The 19,870-nt window shown below is 40.1% G+C and overlaps 1 protein-coding gene across 2 annotated transcripts in view; it reads right to left on the bottom strand.

Moving 5' to 3' along the window:
- The window catches only part of LOC132150635 (cAMP-specific 3',5'-cyclic phosphodiesterase 4A-like), a 69,653-nt gene that overhangs the window by 8,274 nt on the left and 41,509 nt on the right, over window positions 1–19,870 (bottom strand). The window contains exons 2-6 of one of the 2 annotated variants that reach the window (XM_059559267.1): window positions 9,109–9,294; window positions 8,286–8,322; window positions 8,068–8,138; window positions 7,780–7,829; window positions 4,558–4,670 (exon numbers count right to left, since the gene is read on the bottom strand). In XM_059559267.1, the coding sequence (XP_059415250.1) occupies window positions 4,558–4,670; window positions 7,780–7,829; window positions 8,068–8,138; window positions 8,286–8,322; window positions 9,109–9,294 (457 nt within the window). Of the gene's footprint in view, window positions 1–2,085; window positions 3,680–4,557; window positions 4,671–7,779; window positions 7,830–8,067; window positions 8,139–8,285; window positions 8,323–9,108; window positions 9,295–19,870 lie in introns of those variants that run through there. The other variant, XM_059559268.1, reaches the window with a different exon arrangement.

Here is a 19,870-nt window from a genome sequence, read left to right as displayed (position 1 = left end):
AACAAAGGTCTGTGCAACAAAATTAGAACAAATATGTGCCTTAAATGACTGAAATTGTGCAACTTCAGCAGATAACGCAACACAAGTACACAGTCACACAGCACAACTTCGATAAAACCCCTGGTCTGTCCCACTGACTGGTCCTTCACACATTACAATCTCCATGGAAACCAGCAGGTTTCCTTAGCAACTGCCTCCTCACAGTCCCTCCTGCAGCATGATGGGAGCGAGGCGATGGGTTGGGTGACAATCTGAGAGAGTAGGCAGGTGTCTGTCTCTGACCTCCTCCAAGGTCAACACTCTCTGTATCACTCACCATCTCCTGCACTCCTCCATTCTGTCTTTATCTCTCTCTTTAAGCCCTCATTTTCGTTTCCTGTCTCTCTTTATCTCCGTCCTCCACATTCTCTCCATTTTGCTAATACTATTTAATCACCCTCTGCAGTCATATTTTCCATTGATTGTGTTTCTATTCATTCTCATTCATGGTCTGCATGTAATTTCATTCCTATATTACATGGATGTGTGTGTGTATCAGACATATGCAAATGCATTTCTATTAAATGCATCATCATTGTTGTTAAATTATCTGAAAATAATGGGTTTAAAGACGCAAATAATGCACAATTGCTAATCAACAACACAACAGGAAAAATAACAATCAATGTTAAGTGTAATTTTTAAGTAAGTCCAAGTCAGTTTTCTGTCACAGCTATCAACCCACTCACTGTGAACCTGAATCTTCCTGAATTTTCCCTCAGGGATCAATACACAATGTCTACCTCACACAGTCAAGCTGTTAGTTTATATAAAGCGTCATTACAAAATCCTCTTTCCTGTGCAAGTGCATATTACATACTGTACCAAGGCTCTGTTTGTACTGTGCTGAGTCATTATTAAAACATTCACAGAGTGCCAACTGTTTTTAGCATGCATCCTCTGGAGGACCAAAATGATACCAGATCATGTGGAAAGTAAATCAGAGCAAATTATTACAAATATGTGTTACTAGGGGAGTCTGATAGTATCTGTTGCCTTTATTTCCCAAGATTGAGTTTGATAAAGTGGAAACAAAAACAGCCTCTATTTACATTTAAATATTTAAAAGTAAATGTACTGACACTGAACAAATTAACCACTTTAAATAGTAATAATAAAATTATGGCCACACTTTGTTTTGAGGTCCAATTCTAGTGATTATCAAATTATTAACTACGACTTTTGCCTCAATAAACTCCTAATTTTCTGTTTCTTAATAGTAAGGTAGTTGTTAAGTTTAGGTATTGGGTAGGATTAGGGATGTAGAATATGGTCATGCAGAATATGTGCTTTATAAGTACAAATAAACAAGCTAATATGTTAATTATAGGCATGCTAATAAGCAATTAATTGTAAATAGTGAATTGTTCACTATTTTAAAGTGTTACCAAAATTATTTTAAAAATGCAGTGCTTATGCATTTTAATAGGCTAATGTCTACAGGTCCAATAATCAACTTTTAATCAACAATTAACCAGAGAACGCATCGTAGTCCAAGATTTAAAAATGTCAGAGTGTCACTGATTGTGTCCCAATGTTTTTAATTGTATCTGCAACAACAGATCTTAAGTTTAGCCCATGACCAAGGTTAAGGCTTAAGGTTTGTTGCCAAAAAGAACTAAAAACATTGGGGCACAAACAATGTCTCTGTTTAATTTCACTATCGTCAATATTCACATCTAACCTCACCAACAGTACACAAGTCTTGGATGAAGGAACTATAGCCATTTTCTCCCAGCCACACAAAGTTACACTGAATAAGTGCATAAGTTTAGAGCTCGGGTTTAAAATCACACTTGAGCTATGGAGACCGGTACAAATTTGGATACACCGAACATGCAACAAACATCATCACATTATCACATGTAGTCTGATCCAGAAGCATTACAGGACACAACACCTGGAACTTTTCTTTTTACCCTGTCCTACTTGCATCTCCAAATTTTTATCTCTCTGCTGAACAAACAGTCTTGCCCCTTACTTGGACCTGACCGACTGTTTGATAACAGATGTTTAGTATCCTTTTTCTGTTCATGCTGGCCCTACCTGGTCCCACCAGCCAATCAGCCAGGGTTTGGAGCAGGTGTCACAGAATAGATCCATGAAGGGGGTCCTACGCTCGGTGGCCTGACCATCCCCATCCAGCACCCCATCTGCAGCTGCCCCGACCTCCAGCTCTGACCCTCTTCTCCCCTGTAGGGGGCTGTAGCTGGAGGAGTGGGCCAGCCGGTAGCCTCCGGGCACAGGTGAGGGGCAGGAAGAGGGCGGCCTGTCAATGGCCTCCAGTACACCCATGCTGAGGGTGACGGATGGCATAGACCGCTGACAAAGGCAAGAGGCACGGAAGTGCACAGGGGCCGAAGCGCGGCGGGTGCCCCAGCGGCATGTGGGTGTGGTCAGGGTGTGGGCAGAGAGGCCACAGCCTAGCAGGGCGGGATGCTCCAGAGTGACGGCTGCCCCCAAGAGGCGGGGAGCAAGCGGCAGTGAAAGTCCAAGCAGTACGAGAACTAGGCCCTCCTGAAAAACACTGAGCAGGCTCCACGGCGATTTGCAGGCAAGTGTCCCCTGTGAACGGCCCGCCAGGAGCCGCCCAGATCCACAGGCCAAAGGGACTACATCTCATCCCAGCAGGTTAGCAGAGCTGACCCCGATCTAGCCGGAGGGGGAGAAAGCGGCGAGGGGTGGAACAGACAAAGATGGAGAGTCAAAGAGATGGTACAGTCTGAAGGACACAGAGAGGATGCCGTAGGAAGTGGAATTACGGGAGATAGGGAGAAAGATGAAGATGAGCCTATAGCTAACGGAGACTGAGGGATGACAGGCGGAAGAAAGAAAACAACAACAACACAGGTAACAGCAGGAGGAAATGGATGAAAGGAGATAGAGAGGATGAAGGAATCAAGGGGACACAGAAACTCCAAAGAGATAGGGCCTATAGTCGATAGTCAAACTACAAAAGAGCGGTGGTCTGGAAAAACATCCTTTCTTTCTCTCCCTGCGTCGACTCCCCTCCCCCACCGCAGAGCTCCAGGACCCAGGCCCAGTGTTCCCAGCGAGTTGTGTTCAGAGTGCACAGTCCATAGAGCACAATACCAGTCCTGTCAGCACAATGCAGCTCTCTTCAGCAGCCCCGCTTTTTAATCCACATGCGGCATCAGACTCGCCGAAGCAGCTCAGCCGATGCTCTGCCTCTTGCTCTGTTTTTCCTGGATGCTGTAGACAGATCTCGCAAGCTAATCAGCCTCTGTGGCAGGAGGCGCATGCTCGGGTGTGTGTGCTAGTGGTGTGTGTGTGTGTGTACACGCACCCTGAGAGCGCATGTGCAGCAGACGGCATGTAAGAGTGTGGAAAAATGGAGAAACGTCTGAGTGTGTGTGTGTGAGAGAGAGAGAGATATGTATTTAATAGTCTGACAAAAAGGAGGGGAGGGAATCTAGGCTTTAGTGTCTTCGCTAATCTCCGCATGAACGATTCTGCGTATGGGTGTGAAAATGTGTGTTCTCTGGTTCATTATACAAGCTCTGCCTCAATCGCCCAAGAGATCTTCCATTCACACACAAACGCTGCTTTCTTCTCATACTGACACCTGCCTGATCATGTAGATAGCAAAACATCGGTATTATGGTGCATGGACACAACCATACAAAAACTGCACATCCAAAGTCTTCATGGCTCTGTCTCTTTAAACAGGCAAGCTATGGAAGAGAGCAACAGATTTTTCATTGGCCAGCATCTAAATCACATGCCTCATGGCCACAGTGAAGAGCCAATGGTTAAACTTGCAGGGTAGATCTTGCTGCAGCTCGATAGCAACGAAGGTTACAGCAGAAACACTGGCATCAGGACCAAACTGCAGCCCCCTCCTCCCTCCCTCATGTCCTCCTTATCCATTTATTTTCTCCCCCTCTCTCCATCTCCTACACTTCTCAATACAGAGCATAGTGTAAGGACAAGGTGTTCAGAGTTGCATGCAAAAGCTTTTTGCATCAGTGTTTACGGATGATAATTAAAAATACATTGAAGAACATCACTCAGGCGGGACCATATCAGACAAACCGGCACACACCCTGCTCAAGAATCTTTCTCCGCATACACACAGATATAGTCCTTCATGCGTGATAATCCACAGAATGGCAGATCTTGAAACCTCTTCTTGATGAAATCTAATATGTCATGTTAAGTGTTTTGTAGAATGTAAAGGATGGAAATTATAAACAATGAATTGACACTTGAAATGGAGAAAATACCTAGTGTAATAGGCCACAACCTTATGGTAGACTGTGTAAACAAAAGTGCCTTTGAGAATGTAAGAATAGAAAGGAAGAAGAAAGTTCTACATCCTGCAAATTTTTGTTCTAACCAGCTCCAACTCGCTTCACGTTAGTCTGAGGACCTTGATTAGCTGGCTTAGGTGTGTTTATTTAGAGTTGGAGCTGAACTCTGCAAGACAGTGGCCTCAGGAACAGGTTTGGACACCTGTTCTAAAGAAACCGAACTAACAATTAACTGAAGAAACACCTTGTTGGATGCCATTTCGCTAACAGAGCGGTGGGTCTGAATGGTCTCCAGCTGGTCCAAACACCAGTCAAGCTCCTCCAGAGTCTCCCGGGCCAGCTGCTGGTATGTCTCATCTGCACAGGACATAAGACACAGCAATCAGCACCACATCACGACAGTACTATCATATGCATTTAACACTCACTGTGGGACACAGTGAGAACTTGGTTTGTGAACAGTGGGGATGTTGTTTCCTGACAGGAGGAAGTAAAGAATTGTCTGAGTGATGTCTTCATCGAAAAACTTCCTAGCATGAATATTTCAAGAACTTCATATGGAGAGAGATCAAATGCCTCATAAATAATGGATCTTTTCCTCATATGAATGAATAATCAAACTGTTTTCAAACCAGAGGAAAAAATAAAATTATAGGAAGACGGCTATGACTTTTAAATTGCCAAAAACATGTGATATAAACTGATTTATAAACTTAAAAGTATCAAAGAATCTCAATGAATACTTTAAGGATGAATTAGAACAACAAGCAATGTTCATCAGTGTCTAACCTCACTGACCTCAGTTTACTAGCAAACCAATAACCTGACAGCGCAAGAAAACCATGTTTATAAGACTTTTATCATTCCATTTATTATGTGAGGTATAGCATAAAGCAAAATATTGGAAAATGAAAGCAGGAAACTTTTATGGACTTTTATGGAGTTTCTACAGAATTTTGGCTACACCGTTTCAACTTGAGCTGCATGAGATGAGACCAAATTTTATAATCTCCTTGGTCAAAAAAAGAGTATGTGAGTTGTTTGCTCAGGCCAGATGTGCTCAGTTCACAGTAAGAACACTTTACTGTTACATTGTCAGACATGGGCACTTCAATAAGCCAAAAGAACACAGGTTAGTTTTTGCATGCAAGGTGAAATTGGGGTAATGGGCAATATTCTACCAGTTTTGATTGGCTCATGCTAAGCCATTTCAAAGGAAAATGGGTTTAGTACCAATTTTCAGAAAATATCTCAGTATTTTGTCACTAATGATAAGTAGATGATATTTTGCTGAGCACATTATTGTGCTGGTGCCTTGGCAGGTTTAGTACTGCCATGGATAGATGACTCCCAAAGCTTTTGATATTCATCATATTCTGTGAATTGGTTAGTTTGCAGGAGTAACAGAAAATTACTTTTAAGTTTAAATAGATTTTTACCTATTTTGTTTTACCTTTATAAAGCCACTTTTTTCCTAACCTAATTAAAGGGGTAATATAATTTTTAAAGATCATTATTTTCTGTATTTGGTGTAACGGAATATGCTGACATGCTTTAATGTTCAAAAAACACATTACTTTTCAAATACTGTGCATTATTGTAAAAAATCCAATAGGTGGCAGCAAATCACTGCATAGTGAGTCATTACAGTTTTTTACAGACGCTAGGACACATTTCTCCATACTTAGGTCACTTTTGCAAAACTCTTCACACAGTTCTCCTAACCAACTTTCAGCTTGGCAAAGCAGTTCATTTCACATTCAAAATGCACTACAACTACCAAAACAATTTATTCAGGTCTCAAATCAACTCATTCTTCCAGAACACTAGCAAAGGTTGACAGCCGACAAACACAGTTTGTCACCCACAAAACAATGACCTAAAAAACACTAACAACCGTAGCATTATACAATTTTTTCTTGTGTAAAACAAGGACACATCTCGGTTTATAATTCACTGCAATATATGTTACTGGAATGAATCAGACATGATGCAGGGTTTGTCAATATTTTATGTCGTTTATTTATTTTTATTTTTTTGCACCGAGTAATTCCAAAATAAAAGAAATTGTATACACACCATCCACTGATACGGATACAATAGTAATGCTAATCTACTAATTGTCCAATTGTTATTATAGCATTTAATTTTAAGATTTAAAATATATTTCATTCAAATATTACTGTAGAAAAGTAGCAAATTGCTGTCTTATTCAGTTTTGTATTATGTTATTGTTTTGAATATTAGTTTAACAGTTTTGAAAACAGTATGTAAGCATGTGCAAATTGACTTGTACAAAGCGTTTTGGCAGTTGTTGAGTCTGAGTGAGAAAATAATTCATGAAATTTGAGAGATGTAGTCATTGAATGCATTTTGTGCCAAAGCAATGATAATCGATCCTCAGTTTAGCCCAAATAGACTTCTGTTGTGCTCACTGTGTGAAGAGTTTTGCAAAAGTGACCTAAGTATTGAGAAATGTGTCCTAGCATCTGTAAAAAAATGTAAATCAGTCATTCAACTGATTAGTTCAAGTGGTAATGAAACACCTTAGTATGTTGCTCAGAGATGCAAAAATAAAATTAAATTAAAAATAAAAGCTACAGCAAACCTTAAATTATTTTAATTGACTAAATAAAGCAAAAAGTCAATTAATATTTACTTATTGTTTATTGAACTGTTCTTTCAACCTTTAAAACATTTGCAATTGTGCAGATTTTTGAGGAAAAACTACTATTTGTGTTATATTAACTATATAGGAAAATATAAATATAAACTATATATAAATATCACATGGTGGCATTTTTGCCATCTTACGATGAATTTTGGGGAAATTCTAAATGTATTTTAATAGACTAAATCAAGCAGTGAAAGCATTAACTCTAAATGTGTACACGCATTAGTCTAACCTACATCACAAAGTGTTAAGGTCCACCCTCTGGGTGTGTTTTTGTTTTGTTTTTGCAATATACTCGATAGTTAAATCACACATCATTTAAACAACAATTACGATATAATCACACACCCCTAACTACAATACGCAACCTGCTCAACAGAAGGGACTATCTACATACATTTGACCATGTAATGATAAGATCTGATGAGGGCTCAGGTAAAAGTGATATCTTAAATAAGATTAAATATTTATATATGATTATATAACTGCTTTTATCATAGCTCATTTATTTTAGAAGTTCAACATGTGGAGCACCTTCACTGCTGATACGCTTCTGAGTTCCTGATAGAAACAAGCGGTTCAGGACTGTTATTCAGCTAGTTAAAGCATCTGGTTGGGTTCCAGACCTGTTTCCCATATGGCTCCACTATTTCTGATGCTGTAATTAATTTAACTGGCAACAGTGCCTACAAGAGGAAGTGTATGCGTAATGTGAGAGACACTGTGTAGGAGAGTGCTAGTGTGGGAGATAGAAAGCTCACCAGTGACTAAGTTACAGTACAGTAAACACACCTGAGAGCGTTGCTGGGGGAACCGTGGGTTGGCTGGTCACTGGTGACCTCCTGTGGACAAAAAGATAATTACATTAGTGATAGTGGTGGAGGTCGCCCTCTACTGGCATAAATCCAGTTAAAACGGCTCACTGTGAAGGAGGTCTGCCCTTGTAATGAACTGAGCAATGTTAATATAAAAATGCTGCTAAATATATAAAATGATTTATTGGAGAGGATACACTGATGACCATAAGGGGAAGCGGAAATAAAGAAACTGTTGCATCAAAGCTGGAAGAGCTGAACTGACTTGTTGGTGGGAGTTGTGACGTTGGCGAGAATTGTGAAGTTGCTTCTGACAGTTCGTAGACTAGCCAACACCTGTGTAGAAAAGAAGGAAAAGCGAGAGAGAGAGAAAGAGAGAGAGCAGGTGAACAGCAGAATATCACTCAACTCCACCTCAGCAAGTCATGACAAGCAATTAGCACTCATTATATACTGTCTGCCAGACACAACACTGAGTCTTACCTGAGCAAAAGGGGTGACTATGAGATCTTCAGCATGTCTGTGGAAAGAGGAAAGAGCGGTTTCAGTAAAATGAAGGAACAAAATACTATATATTTTGGCAAATGTTTACAAATGTGACCCTGGACCAAAAAAACAGTCTTAAGTTACACAGGTATATTTGTATCAACAGCAAAAAAATGTATTGTATGTGTCAAAATTTGATTTTGCTTTTATGCCAAAAATCATTAGGATATTAACTAAAGACCAATGTTCCATGTAGATATTTAGTAAATTTCCTACTGTAAATATATAAAAATGTAATTTTTGATTAGCAATATGCATTGCAAAAAACTTCAAGGCGATTTTCTTAATATTTAGATTATTTTTGCACCCTCAGATTCCAGATTTTCAAATAGTTGTATCTCTGCCAAATATTGTCTGATCCTAGCAAACCATACATAAATGGAAAGCTTATTCATTCTGATTTCGAGAAATTTACCCTTATGACTGGTTTTGTAGTCCAGGTTCACAATTATTGGTCTTTTAACATTATTCAGATGAAGCCAGAATCATCCCCAGGTGTGAGGAAACAGATTCAACCCAACATCAAAAATGCTATTTTTTTATGGCCATAATCCAAGTGGCAGTCACAGTGGTCACCGCTGCATGCTGGGAGCATGAGCTCTTCTTCGGGTGTAACAGTATTAGAGAGCGATTTAGTCGATGTGCTTAAATACTGCATGGTGATTCTGGGATAAAAGAACTTCCTCTGAGGCCTTTTATAAATGAAAAGTGGAGACAGTAAACAGTGAGACTGTGCTGTGTGTTGAGGGAGACGGCTTACCCTTCGCTGTTGATGGAGGAGTTTCGTGACATGGTCTTGGGGGACATGTCGTAGTCAGAGTCGGAGCGGTAGAGGAAAGATTCCCTTCTCTGACTCTGAGGGAAGGAGGGATGGAGCACCAGCCCAGGTATTGCCTGCGAATCCATAGGGCTGCAGCCAGGAGAGGGACCATTCTCCCCATCATAGCTGTACAGAGAGAGAGAAGCCAAAATGACAGGGAGAGAAAGTAAAAATGCATGTCTTGTCATTTAGTTTGAACAAAGCTTTTGCCAGCGGCAGCATTAGATTTCCAGTCTCTGGCCAACACAGCACAAATAGAGATGTGAAACACAAACAATCATGATTGCCTCTTACTCTAGAGACAGCAAACGCTTTCTGAATGTATAAAGAGTTGATGAAGACTGTCACCCTGAACAACCATTAAAGGAATCACCAGCCCTAATCAGAGAAAAATCCTCAGCCGCCACTTCACAATTTATATTCTATGACCACTTTGTGGCTTAAAGAAATAGTTCACGCAAAAAAAAAGGAAAATCTGTAATTATCTACTTACCCACATGTCACCAAACCCATATGCGTATCCTTTTTTGTGTGTGAAATAGAAAAGGATGTTTCTTTTCAAATAGTAGAGCATGGCTCTAGCAATGCCAAAATCATGTGTTTGATTCCCAGAGCGTGCATTAACTGATAAAAATATATACCTTGAATGAAATGTAAGTCACTTTGGATAAAACTGTGCCAAATGCATAAATGTAAGTTGCATGTGCTGTAACCACATAAGACATGTCAGATCAAACATGCAAAATATAAAACTAGGAGCTGCCATGGAACATTGTCTATTCTTAATAGTTTAGAAAGTGTTGAATATGGTGATATGGACATATTTTTTGGTCCTTCATATTTCACAGAAAAATAACTATAAAGGTTAGAGTTATAAAGGGCGAGTTAATAATGGCATAATTTTAATTTTGGGTGAACTGCTGCATTAAGCTTTGCACTAAACACAGACATCTGTGGAAGGACTAATCCTTCCACACAGTTTCGGCATTAAACATGTGACTAGTGGAAAAGTACCGGATACAGTGTCTGACCCCATCTGGGGTTATAATAGACATACTGTATTTGTTCAGTTATCGTGGTTCTGTGATAATGAATGAAGACTAGTCATCCAGAAGAACCTAATGACTGCAGAGCTGAAAGTGAGCATAAAACCTATTGCAGGTCATTGGCCTGCAGTAAACAAGGCCTATAATAATCCCACCAAATCCGACTGCAAAAGCAGATATAATAAAGGACAGGGAGAGTATTGGAACAGTGCAAAGTACACAGCTCATCCTCGAACCATTTACCCGGGATCACCAGAGCCTCAAACAATGTAAAAAAGCATCTGCCCATGGAGCTCATAGCAGGGTTAGGGGCCATGGGCAAGGTGCGAGAGATACCAAGCAGAAGGAAGAGAGGGCTTTTGAATGATTCCTGATTCCTCAGCTCAGGTTCCAGCCTCCTCTGAGTCATGCCGGGAATTATGGGTACCAGCACCAGCGAAACCTCAAACCAAAGCCTACACTTCAGAAGTGAAGCGTCAGAACTAGATGCCTGCCAAGACTTCAGTCTCTCTCGCGCACTGTCAGTCACTCTTCCTCCCCCTCACTCACTCCCTCGCTTCTCACAGACAAAATACTAAAGCCCCTCTTCCCACACGCAGTGCATGAGGCATCTGCGCTCGTCTCCTTCCCCTAACTGCAGAACTGAAGGTACTTTTTAGCCTGTGGCTATGGAAAGCTCCTGTTTCTGCGTAGCAGCTGGTGAGCCGGATCTGGACTACGCCTAGGTTCAAATAGTTTTTTATGCCACTTGTTTACATTATCACACAAACGTGCTACAAGTGCTACAGCATTTGAAACATGCCTGAGCTGGTTCTTTCTAGCAGCTGCCATTTCCTCTCTCTGGAGATCCCGAGTGATGTCTGTCCTCTCTACATGCCCCTCGAGACAAACACCACCTCGGGCTCTTGACCTACACCTCCTCTTCCCTCTCCATATCGCACTTCTTCTGCTTCCATCTAAACCCTTCCCTTTTACAGTTGCTCCTTCTGTTTTTCCAGCTCTCACACTCCTTATCTCGCAGCTCCCAGAATTCCTCTCGCAGCGATGGGAAGCCTGAGCTACATGAGCGACTGAAGATGGAGTGCACAAATACTTAAAAAAAGCTTGAGGAGAGCAAAAACATTAAAGAGCAGAGGAAGAGCAAGAGGGAGGGGGTGACTCATGGCCTATCTAAATATTTACATGCCCTAGGTGCATGTACAGCTTCTTCCAAAATCATTTTATATGTATTTTTCCAGCAACAACTGCAACTCCAATTACACATGACAACACAAGTTGACCTTAAAGAGTCAATGTACCACTCCATGTCACTATCTGCATAACTACAACAGTCAGGCTTTACTGCACAGTCCAAATAGCAGCTTCCTATTATGAAGAACAAGCTCTTTTTTTTCAGCATTAACACGGCGCCTTTCGTTCAGAGTGTGTTGCTTTTCTTGCACTGTATTCATGTCTGTAGAGGTAGTTTCTCTCTGTGTGTGTGTGTGTGTGTGTGCGCGTGTGTGTGTGCGAGATAGAGAGAGAAAGTAAATGTGTGGGCGCACACGAATGCTCCTGCTTTTCTGTCTGTGCTTCACTTTAATGGCTCCTGTAGTCATGTGACATCTGTGCTGCTCAGAGACTATCCACATAGGAGCGAACAATAAGAAATGAGAAGCCTTGTCAACCAGTTTTCCCCTCTTCTCCGCTTTCTCGTGTTGTGATTCGAGCCCCTCTCTTTCTCTTTCACCCTCGTTCTAACTCCTTCTCTCCTCTGCCTTTTTACCAGTCTCTGTCTCTCAAAGATCTCTGCCTTTCACTGCCTCCTTCTCTGTAATTTGTGTCTACGGCTGTGACTCAGCCCAGAATAAAAAGCAAGCAGAATGCATGCTGGGATATTGGAGTTCTCATTTGTTTATAAGGCACAAGAGACACACTCGCTATACCCTCATAGATACACAATCAAAGGGCATTTTTGTGTGTTTGTGTGTATGTGTCAAACACTGTGTCACTTACTCTTGGAAATCTAAAACTGAGCTTCGAGAACTGAAGCAATACAATATTTACTGTTTTGGGAATTATTATAAACAACACTACCATCAAGTTGCACATGTATGTGCGCAAATGGCTTGTATTAACAATCATAAAATAATTGTGGAAGACGAAGCAGAAATTATCTTGCTTCAGTAGTCAATAAGGGTGGAAAAATGCATTAAGCTTTCATCATAGATAATGTACTCGAAAAATACACACACAAAACACACTTTTTTCACACGCTGTGAGCGCAGGATATGTCATTGGCAGCTCTTGCTTTCATTCAGCGATAACAGAATCCCTGGAGAGTAGCACTCTGGACAATGACATGATGATCATAGGGGGCACAGAGGAAAAGATTTGTGCCAGCTGGGTGAGTTTCCTATAAAAGATAACACATTAGCATCAGCACATCCCTTTGCCTCTGAAAACAGACCCTAGCAAATTGATTGGGTTGTTTATGTATCTTCTACGCCTCGCTAAATGACCTTGGAGTGACTGTAAAAAGCTGCAACCTTATAATAATTCCAGAAGACAAGAAAAGCAATTACTGCTTTCAAATACAAAGGTACTCAAACTGATGCACACCAAAGTCTAAAAATAAAAGAAACTGTTATCCGGTAAAAGTCCTGAGGGAAGAATTCAAATTCATAATAGCTCACACACGTGCCCCCTGAAGGCTTTACACAATGATGATGTATTCCTAACTTCCAAGAGGCTGCCTGAATGTGACAGCACAATTAAAGTAATTTGATAAATGTTGTACCGTCCTCTACACAGTCCAGGAGAGTGCGCGTGGAGGCATGATTCTTACGTTCAGAGCCTTTCGAGATGGCAGTTTTGAAATTAATTGAATATAAATCTGGGCCTATGAGTAATAGAGCGTGTAATGCTCTAAAAGAAGTAGCTTTGAGTCACAAGGATTTGGACTAAAAGACGACTCGCCAAATAAATGCATGCACTAAAACTACCCAAATTCATAGATGAACCATTGACCCCTCATCTGAAGAGCTTGCCTCAAGTACATACTGTGGCACTTAACTCCCTATTTGCCACTACAAAGTGTTCCAGTAACTCATTCTGAATGTTTTCATTTACAGAGCAATAATAAAGGAATTTGATTATGTTCCATGAATACTCCAGATTTTAAAAGGCTTTGAAGTTTGACTAAAAAAACTGATTGAATTAATTAAAACTTGGTGTACAGTATGTGATGGACAGCTTGGAGGATTCCCTTACGAAAGGAAAATATATTTACCAATATATTTCTTAAAATATATTGTGATATATTGTAATATATTATTTTCCATTTTTATTTTCTAATATATTATATATTTGAATACATTGAATGATATATTGATGATACATATATTATATTATATATTGCAAAATATACAAATGATTGCCGCTTTCAGTATATTGCAATATATTGGAAAAATTAAATATATATAATAATATATGCCTAATATATTACATAATATTTTCCAATATACTGCAATATATTTTTGCTCCATAAGGGTTTGTAGGGCTCACTCAATCCAGTGACCCTCTTATTGATTCCTTACTACCAGTAAACACAAATTCTGGGCCCTGGAGATTCTCGAGCTCCGTGAGCACATGGCTGCAGTCCATCAGCGGATCGGAGTGAATACTTTAAGTGGGAAGAACAATAAAAAAAAGACTTCTGGCCAAATAAAAACCCCACTTCATTCTGTCCCTTTCAGTTAATGATTAACCCTTCCCCCAACCTCTAACCACCACTGCCCGTTCGCCCGTTCCCAGCACGGCAGCCTGAATGGAGAGTGACAGTTATTTCCTGCCTCCACTTTCGCCACTGCCAAACACAGATGCTTGTTGCTTGTGCACACCAATGCCCCGATGACTGCCTCCCCTTCTCCTCACCCATGCATTCAGCACCTGGTTGATTGCTGCATGCAGGGAGGGGGCCAGAGGAGAGGGCAGATGTTGGGGAGTGGGGGGCAATCATAAAATCAGTGGCGACTGTATATGATGCTGTCAGGTCACTGGCTCTTTAATCAGCAGCTGATACCATGTGATAGAGCTTTTATTGTGGCGCTCTGTCCCTTTGGCAGTGCATTACAGCAAACTGTGTCTCATCAGTCCCCGCTCTGACTCACAAAGATATTTAAGGGAGTGTGTGGAACAGTCTCTTCCAGCAGCTGGAGTCCTGGTAAAAGCTCCAAGGCTCCTGATGTTCCCCCACACGATGGTTCGCCGGCTGTGATCTTTGCCCTGTGTCACTGTCCCGACCAAACACGCATGCAGGACTGAAAGAGGCAGGCTGGCCATGTTGCGCTTCCTGGCGTGAAGTCACCTTGCCGGACACCATGCTCCAGTCAGATAAGAGAACTGGGGATTACAGCAGATTATCTGACAGACAGGATCAGAAGCACCCCATTGAAAGTGCCCAAAACAGTGAGAGCACTACCATTTCAGACAAGCCAGGCATCTGCCCTCAGGAAGAGGCTTTAAAGCCTTGATACCATTGATTCACCTGTACAGTCATTTCTCTGACAGCCATTGAGAAGATTGTTTTCACTATCTATATTATGGCTGGATGCGTTTCCAAATTCCATATAAGCCTCGACTTTGCACATTAGAGTGGCTCTTCCATGGTGTGCGATGTCGGAGTCCTGTACAGACATGATGGGCTACAAAACATGTTTTACTACCGTCCTGCTCCCTGTCTGTTTCCGATATCTCTGAGTTGCACTGCATTTGTGCACTTTTTTGTTCTTTTTGCTTGATATCTCTATTTTCATTAAAACCCTTGTGGGATTCCTTTAATTTCTTATTAGACAAATGATATTAGCACACTGCTGACTTCAAGAACAGTACATTCTCTTCACTATTAATACACCCCAGAAAATTTTGTCAGCATTAACATCAGCATTTATGTCTTTCCAAACCAGTGTGACTTTCTTCATTCCACAGAAGACAAAAAAAGTAGACGGTGCATAAAAGGCTGACTTTCAAGCTTTAAAAGGACACAAAAATACTATTGGTCCATACATGTTGAATACTATAGTCTTTTTAAAGGGATAATTCACCCAAAAATTAAAATTCTGTCATTAATTACTCACCTTCATGTCGTTCCAAACCAGTAAGACCTTCTTTCATTTTCGAACACAAATTAAGATATTTTTGATGAAATATTAGAGCTTTCTGACCCTGCATAGACAACAATGCAACTCTTACATTCCTAACAATACATTCCTCTGCTTGCAAATAAGCTGCAGCACATCTGGGTTCCACGTCAGAATGCCTGCTCCTGCTTCAGCAGCATCACGTGAATGTGAAATTGTTGAATAAAGTCTTTATTTTTGTTTTCGTAACAAACAAAAAGTATTCTCATAGTTTCATAAAATTATAGTTCAACCACTAATGTCACATGGACTATTTTAATGATGTTCTTACTACCTTTCTGGGCCTTGAACGTGGTAGCTGCATTGATGTCTGTGCAGGGTCAGAAAGCTCTCGGATTTAATCAATAAATATCTTATCTAAATATAAATATTTTTGTTCCAAAGATGAATAAGGTTATGGGTTTACAGGTTTGGAACAACATATGGGTGAGTAATTAATGACAGTATTTTCATTTTTGTTTGAACTATCCCGTTAAGTCATAAGGTAATGGAATAAAATTTAAGTTGTAATTCACTAAAAAGAAGCCATTAATGATTCATAAAGTAATTGGACAATTTCTTTCCTTTACAGATTATTCGTCAACCAGTATCACAATGTCATCTTTATTGTTTCAGGGAACAAAGAAAGCCACACAAGTTTGGAATGATTATCTTTGAATTACAATTTGTGGGTGAACTATTCCTTAAAAAATTTCTAAATTGATGCCTAAAAACATAACCCTTGTTGTGAACAGCATTCGTGACTGGCAGGCTGAGTGCAATAAATTATTCTTTTCGCTGCCCCACTGCACTCTCTTCTCAATCCCATCCTGCAGTGTCTCCCAGCTCTGACCTCATAACGGCAAACTTCACCCAGTGAACCCCACTGCCATGCCACAGTAGCCATCACAGGGAAACATTACTCAGTGATGTTGGAGCTGCCCAAGCCAAGAAACCAACAGCCTGCCAGGTCCCGGCTCATATACTCAAATCAGACTAATTCCTACTGAGTACAGCCACTGGCACCCCAAAGGCTCTCTCTCCCACCGATACGTTCACTCCTCTCAATCCCTAGTGCACACTAACCTTTTATATGAAAATCGTCCCTGTGCATCTAGGGACCATGAGGAGTAATGCGAAACTATTAAGAATCTGGTTTCCAGCTTACATCTTTTAACAAGCTTTAGTGAACAGAAATGTCAGGGGGAAGCCCCGAACAAGTGTTTGTTTTAATGAGGGTTGCTTGTGATTAGCATCTGTCTGCTTTCAACACTCAGCAGCACTTGAGCACTTTCATCCTCACTGGTTTCAGTATACTGGGATTTATAGCACATCACAGGCTGAACATATAAATGGACTGGGAGGAAGGTACACAAAGGACCGTTTACAACTGAAACAGTTTCATTCACATACACAATAGCTGATTTGAAACATGCAAAGTCTTAAGCTTTGTTTACATCTTACGCCAGCGAAAACAGACCCTTAGGTAGGCTGCAATGCTCCATTTCACTGTATGACGACATACTGATTTGTTAATAGCACCAATCGAACATCATTTCCTGGTGTAATGACCAAGACACAGAAGTAACTGGGGGAAGGAATTCCATAATCAAGATAGCAGTGGTCAGTTGGCTGTCTAACAATGGCTCTTCAGAAACACCATTAGAGACATCGCAGCTGAACTGGAAATACAATTAACACACTGATCCATGTAATAAGCCAATCAGAGATATTGACACCGGCTCGGATCCAGTGAAAGCATTCATCCTGTGCTTTTAGATGGCACATGGAGTCTCATGCTGCATACACCAAATCTGTAATGTACAAACCAGCTTCCAGAGCTGCACCCCCCCCCCTGATCTCCTAGTGCAGCCCACACACAGAGGGGTATTTTTAGCGTATCACCCTGTCTCTGAGATGGAAAGCATAACTCCCCCTCTGCAGGCTGGGGCTGCTGGGGCACTGTTATTTTAATCCAGACTGGAGAGACAGAACGAGAGAGATACAGAAAAATAGGGAGGGAGTGAGTCATCAAGAGCTACCTTTGTGTCACTGTAGAGTTGTCTTCTGCGCCACCATCATCTCTCCATCTCTCTCTGCACCAATCTATGTTATATATTACAGTCACATAGCATTGCTATCTATCTATCTATCTATCTATCTATCTATCTATCTATCTATCTATCTATCTATCTATCTATCTATCTATCTATCTATCTATCCTTCTTTTTGTATCTTTTATCTATTTTTTGTAGTATATTAATATACACTGATCAGCCACAATATTGCACAACACAGCTGGCATTAGGGTCATAGGTGCCCAAGGCTAAATGATGCATGTGGGGAGTGAAGGCTAGCCTGTCTGGTCCAGTCACACAAAATAAATAATCTAGCTCAAATAGCTGAAAAGCGTAGCTGGCCATGATAGAAAGGTGTCAGAAAACATCATGGTTTGCTGCGTATGGAGTTACATAGCCACAGATTGGTCAGAGTGTCCATGGTGACCCCTGTCCACTACCAATACCAAAAGTGCCAGAACTGTACCACAGAGCAGTAGAAGTAGGTTGCCTGGTCTGATGAATCACATTTTCCTTTAGATCAGGTGGATGGCTGTGTGCGTCATTTACCAGGGGAAGAGATGGTAGAAGGATGCAGGCAGATGCAGTGCTTTCTGCAGGCAATTTTCTGCTAGGAAACCTTGGGTCCTGACGTTCAAGTGATGTTACTTTGATATGTATTACCCACCTAAACATTGTTGCAGACCACGTACACCCCCCCCCCCCCATGGCAATGCAATGGTGTTCCTTGAAGGCAGTGGCCCAAATTCCACCAGATCTCATTCTGATTGAGCATCAATGGGATGTCCTGGACCAAATCTGGTTCCACCTCACAACCTATAGGACTTAAAGAATGTTCTGCTAATTTTTTGGTGCCAGACTCCACAGGACACATACTTAAGTTTTGTGAAGTCTTAGCCTCAGAGCTGTTTTGGAAGCATGAGGGGGATTATATTAGGCATATTGTGGTTTTAATGTTGTGGCTGATAGGCTGATGTTGTAGATATACAGATATAGATATAAAACTCTATCAGCAACGATTTAAGATTGCACAGGATAAATATTAATAAATATCTGTGTGTGTGTGTGTGCGTGCACTTTGGATGGGTTAAATCACTTTGATATATGATACATGATATATATATATATATATATATATATATATATATATAGTACAGACCAAAAGTTTGGACACACCTTCTCATTCAAAGAGTTTTCTTTATTTTCATGACTATGAAAATTGTTTATAGTCACACTGAAGGCATCAAGGGCTATTTGACCAAGAAGGAGAGTGATGGGGTGCTGCGCCAGATGACCTGGCCTCCACAGTCACCGGACCTGAACCCAATCGAGATGGTTTAGGGGTGAGCTGGACCGCAGACAGAAGGCAAAAAGGCCAACAAGTGCTAAGCATCTCTCGAGGAAGTCCTTCAAGACTGTTGGAAGACCATTTCAGGTGACTACCTCTTGAAGCTCATCAAGAGAATGCCAAGAGTGTGCAAAGCAGTAATCAAAGCAAAAGCTGGCTACTTTGAAGAACCTAGAATATGACATATTTTCAGTTGTTTCACACTTTTTTGTTATGTATATAATTCCATATATAATTCCACATGTGTTAATTCATAGTTTTGATGCCTTCAGTGTGAATCTACAATTTTCATAGTCATGAAAATAAAGAAAACTCTTTGAATGAGAAGGTGTGTCCAAACTTTTGGTCTGTACTGTATATATATATATATATATATATATATATATATATATATATATATATATATATATATATTTATATATATATATATATATATATATTAGTGCTGTCAGACAATTAATCGCGATTAATCATATCCAAATTTCACATCCATTTTGTTTACATAATATGTGTGTGTACTTTATATTTATTATGTATATATACAGTATATAGTTTGAAAATATTTACATGTATTTACATGTGCATATTTATATTTCTATTATATTATAATTTCTATTATATATATAAATATATTTAATATATTAATATATAATATAACTTAAATTTTTTCTTAAATATATAATTGCATGTTTGTGTATTTAAATATGCATAATAAATATACAAAGTACACAAAGAGATATTATGTAAACAACCACTCTTATTTTGGATGTGATTAATCGTTTGACAGCATTAATATATGTGTGTGTGTGTGTGTGTACAATGTATATCTTTTATACATCTTTTGTACTAAATATTAATTAAGTTTATAATGAGGAGCGCAATGTGATATTCTAAGTATTACTTCTGTTTAGTAGTAATATTTAGAATATCACTTTGCACTCTTTGTGATGTACTCTAAATGAAACTGTGCACAGGATTCCATGATCAGATGGCACGGAGAACCCCATTGAAGCCAGGCTTCACTGGGTGTCTATGACAGATACCTGTTACATTGACTTAATGGAGCAAAGG

Source organism: Carassius carassius, chromosome 1 (assembly GCF_963082965.1).
Source record: "Carassius carassius chromosome 1, fCarCar2.1, whole genome shotgun sequence".
Taxonomy (NCBI): domain Eukaryota; kingdom Metazoa; phylum Chordata; class Actinopteri; order Cypriniformes; family Cyprinidae; genus Carassius; species Carassius carassius.
The sequence above is the reverse complement of the archived record's forward strand: the minus strand, read 5'-3'. Positions and strand labels throughout refer to the sequence as shown.